Source organism: Arachis hypogaea, chromosome 15, assembly GCF_003086295.3.
Source record: "Arachis hypogaea cultivar Tifrunner chromosome 15, arahy.Tifrunner.gnm2.J5K5, whole genome shotgun sequence".
Lineage (NCBI taxonomy): Eukaryota > Viridiplantae > Streptophyta > Magnoliopsida > Fabales > Fabaceae > Arachis > Arachis hypogaea.
This window is the reverse complement of record NC_092050.1, coordinates 23,534,712-23,539,312: the sequence shown is the minus strand read 5'-3', so window position 1 is coordinate 23,539,312 and position 4,601 is coordinate 23,534,712. Positions and strand designations below refer to the sequence as shown.

General features: G+C 29.4%; 1 protein-coding gene across 1 annotated transcript; it reads right to left on the bottom strand.

The window, feature by feature from the left end:
* Window positions 1–252: 252 nt before the first annotated feature.
* Window positions 253–4,105, bottom strand: LOC112746947 (polygalacturonase At1g48100). The gene is made up of 8 exons (XM_072218889.1): window positions 3,735–4,105; window positions 3,502–3,630; window positions 3,068–3,250; window positions 2,617–2,655; window positions 2,319–2,526; window positions 1,819–1,900; window positions 1,451–1,559; window positions 253–877 (listed from the first exon to the last, which is right to left on the bottom strand). The coding sequence occupies exons 1-8, from the start codon at window positions 4,002–4,004 to the stop codon at window positions 470–472; spliced, it is 1,428 nt and encodes a 475-aa protein (XP_072074990.1). The 5' UTR covers window positions 4,005–4,105; the 3' UTR covers window positions 253–469.
* Between the last annotated feature and the right edge of the window lie 496 nt (window positions 4,106–4,601).

The following is a 4,601-nucleotide window of genomic DNA, read 5'->3' as shown; positions in this document are numbered from 1 at the left end:
TTCTTGCGGTAATTAATAATGGAAAAATGCTAATGAGTTATAACTCAAATGACATAATTTTTTTATATTTATTTAATAAGAGGTTGCGGGTTTGAGTCTCTCTATCTTTGGTAAAAAAATTAAAAAAAAATTAATAATAAAAAAATATAGATAAACAATAAAAATATTAAATAATGTGAACAACGAATATATTAAATGTTCAATTTACTAGGTATGCAATTGATTATCCTAATATTAAAATTTAGTAGATAATTTGAAGTATAATATATTTTTATTTTATTAAACCAATTTTAAAACCCATTATTCACGTTATTCATAAAAGTCATTGTCTACCTATCAAAGTCCATTAATAATTACTTGCAAGAGAAAACTACATACATTAGACCAACACCATGCACCTTCCCACACAGTTAAAAATTATTTGTAGGAGGGAATGAAAGCTAGTACATATATATAAAATAATCTTTAATTAGTAACATAAAGTATCATGTGACCTTGCTATCCTCTTGATTGATCCCCCACCACTTCTTAAGCAATAATCAATGCTTGAAGGTAGCAAAGGTCCTTGAGAAGTTCCATAAGAGTTCCAACACACAGCTTGCTGTAATAAACCTTGGTACTTAACTGAAGGTCTAAGTTGAATGTCAATTAAGTCAACGTCGGTGCACGGTAAGGAGTTGCTGCACGCTAGATGGATAGGTTGCACCCCATAAGTCCCACTTATTTGGTTGAACTTAACACCTGAAATCACCACTGCTTCTGTTTGGTTCTTACACGCATGCTTGTCACAATAGTATTGGTCTATCATTATTGGAAACATAACATCATACACTTGGATTCTTGAGAATCTCACATTTTTAACCATACCATTCCCACCCTATAATTAAAAAAAATTAATTCAAGTGATGAAATTGGAATAATTGGAGTCATGTAATAAATAACCCCATGCACTTTTACTTACGTGCAATTTCTGCTGTAAACTTTTAAAGGGGATGATAATGCATGTTACCCAAATTGATAACACTATTTTCTCTTAATAATATTATTTTATCTTTTTCTAAAAATATCTATAATATTTTATAGATATAATATACAAGTATCGGAAAATATTGCTATGACAAATATGAATTAAAAATAATTTAAAAAAATAAATAAATAACTGTAATTAAAAACAAAGGATGTTATTAATTTAGAAGTAATATTATCATTTTTTACTTTTAAAATGTAAAGTTTGATACCATAAAATTGCTTTTATAAAAAAAAGGAAGGAAAGAAAAAGTTTTCCATATTGTTAATAATTATTTTTTTGTATCAATTAGTAATTGTAGGGTATCAAACTCCACATTTCAGAACTTATAATATAAATTGCATGTAAATAAAATTCATGATATTCTTCTTTTTTTTTTTTTTTGGCATTTCCCCAGGCCCTTAGGTTCTTTATTATTAATACCTGCCATGTTTTGATCCTTGCTCCATATAGAGTATTTTTCATTGAGATATCCTCAACTATGATGTCAGATACACATGCCACGCTTTTGTCTTTCCCTAATCCTCCTAAACTATATTTTTCAAAAAAATAAATTTATAAGGATCAGCATATATAGTTTGATAGCAAATCAACTTCTACTAGCTAAATATGCTTGTACATATAATAGTTTATAAAAAAATAATCATTAAATTAATTATTCATATAAAATACGTATCAAGTTATAAAATATACATTAAAAATAAATTAAACAATACATATAACTGATTTTTAAGTCTACTCATAACATACATGTTTTTACAACAATAATAATAATAATATATTCTTATTACCTTATACCATGGCCTGGGCCACACATAATATGGTGGACATGAACCTTAGAGCAACCGGTTTGGATGGATACACAGTCATCTCCTGATATCAATGAATAACATAAAAAATAGCAACTATTATATTTTTTAATATATATAATGTACAATATAAAATATAGTAGTCTGGTTTCATTTGGATATACACCTACTATATATGCACACACAATGCTACAAAAGTTATAGTTCAGTTATTATTAATTTATTATTATATCTTTTCATGGTGCACGTTTCAAAAGTTAGTTGTAGTGACAGTTTACCGTTTAAAGTTAATTAAAATTTTAGAGGGAAAAAAAAAAAAGTCTCTTAGGCATTCTTGCTTTTTGAAAGTGGGAACTGCACTATTCTTGCAATGATTTAATAATTTACCAAGATTCTACCTTTACCAAGGTACATATATATATATTACAAAGTCACTTAGAATAATTAAACTAGACTTACATTATTTATTATGGGTGGCTTACCAGTTTGAATATCAGAGTGCTGAATTTGCACATCGTGTGTGTTTTGCAAGTGAATTCCATCAGTGTTAGGGCTATTCTGTGGGGAAGAAATTGTAATGTTGGTAACTTGAATCCCCTTTGAGTTATCAAATTTTAGATGGCATAAGGGACTGTTTAGGATTCTGATATCACGAACTGTTATATGGTTGCTAGAATAGAATCTCACAGCCTTGTATCATGAACAATAATGTCAAAAACAAGAAATAATTTATAACATGCATGTTATGGTGTGTTAGGATTTAGGAAAGGAAAATCTTACAGTTGGCTTCATGTATGGAATGTGTTTAGAGTAGCTCTTCTGCAAGAATTCAATCCAGAGAAAGGTGAGAAATTTGATTTCCTTACTGTTATTTTCATTCATTTTATTTATCAGAAGGCCAAAACTCTTGTGCAAATATTTTTATATGAAATTAATAGTTAAAATCTATTCGATAAGGATTTAATCAAATATATCAAATTATTTGACGATTTTCAATTATCAATTTCACATAAATATATGAGAGCATATGAGTCTCTATCTTATCTGAAATAATCCCAATTGAATATGTTTTTTATTATTGAGTTTAATTTTGGTGACAGTATAAAGTATTTTATATGGATGACTATTTACGCAGTTAATATAAAAAACAGTTATTTTTACTAATATTGCGTTATGTAATTAGATGTAGGTATAAAACTATTTAATGCATCAATATTAAATTCTTTATTACCTGGGTCTCATAATTATAAGGTTCTGAAGAGGAGGAAGTAGTCCACCAATTAGAGCCTTGGCCATCAAGAGTTCCAGATCCTTTGAGTGTGAAGTTTTGTAGCCATTTGAAATTTATCCACTGATATAAACTTGATTTTGGCCATGAAGATGCCTCTTCTGGAGCCACTAGAGTTCCATCAATCTGTTAATAAAGAAAAGCGTTTTGTATTCCCATTAGTTAACCTCACATAAGTTAAAGTTTTAAAAGACTATACTCACATACAGATTCATATTATACATAGGATACAGAAATTCTATTGTGGTACCCATTAAAAAAAAGAAGATAGATCCACAAAATATGTAATTCCTATTCTTTCTATATTTCTGTATTCTTTAAATTTTACCCTATATGAAAATGTTTTCCAAAGTTAAATATGTTAGATTAAAACAAACCTGAAGAGTGAGATCTGGCATACAAGGGCCTTGTAAAGTGAGGGGTTTTAGAAGGAATTTGAGTTTAGATGGAACTAAAACTGTAGCACCACCAACTTTGCATGCACTTCTCCATGCAACTACAAGTGCCTGTTTAATTCTAAACCAAGTTAGTTACTTATATATTAATTGGAAGAATTTCAACTATGAATTAATACGATGATATATATGCTTTTGGTGCTTAATTAATTAACCTGTGAATCATCAGAAATTCCATTGCCCTTTGCGCCAAAGGACATAATGTCAAAAGTGTTGGTGGACATTGGCGGAGACGGCGACGGAGATGGCGATGGTGATGTGGCTCTCCCTCTTGTGTGACGTTTGGGGAGTCTTTTGTTAATCATGTTCTGGCGATGATTGTTCTTCCTTGCTTCTACTGAGATTATAGAGAAGGTGATAATAGTCATCACAATCACCAAAAAGGAGAGCAAAAATAGTTGACAGAAGCTTCTGTTCCTCTTCATATTCCCTTAATTGTTTAATCTCTTCACTATACTATACTATATATTAGGAGTGAAAATACTAGGAATAATTTCTGGTTGGTGTTGTGCTTCATACAGGGAACTAGGATAGTGCTTATATAGTGGAGGAAACAAACAATTAATATATTGTTTTGTTTTGGAGGGATGCGTGTGTTTTTATCAAGGTTCTGAAAACCGAACCGATTATCGAACCGTTTTAGTTACTGATTTATTGGTTTATATGTTTAATCGGTTTGACTGTGGTTGAATCGAAAAAACGGTTTTATAATAAAATAATAAATAAAATATAAATAAACACACTAAAACATAATTATAATCTAATATAAATTTTAAAATATCATCCAAATTAAAAATACTACATAAACCAGAATGTTATAATCTCATTCAAATACAAGTCAAAAATCAAATAACAAAAACAACCAATCAAATATAAAATGCCAACATCCAAATTTATCATCAACCATCAAAGCCATAACTTGCTGCAGTTTTGCTACATTAATCTCTCACTTATTGAAACCCTTGTGGCTTGCGAGACTTGTTTGCGGATATGCCTAACAGAATAACCAAAGGAGATCAGAG

Bases quoted from the DNA above. Each gene is read 5' to 3' on its own strand.
- LOC112746947 (XM_072218889.1), bottom strand. From the start codon at position 4,004: ATGAAGAGGAACAGAAGCTTCTGTCAACTATTTTTGCTCTCCTTTTTG. The intron at 2,527-2,616 runs GTAAGATTTTCC...TCATGATACAAG, and splicing joins TTCCATACATGAAGCCAACT to GCTGTGAGATTCTATTCTAG. The intron at 1,560-1,818 runs GTAATAAGAATA...TGAAAAATATAG, and splicing joins GGCCCAGGCCATGGTATAAG to TTTAGGAGGATTAGGGAAAG.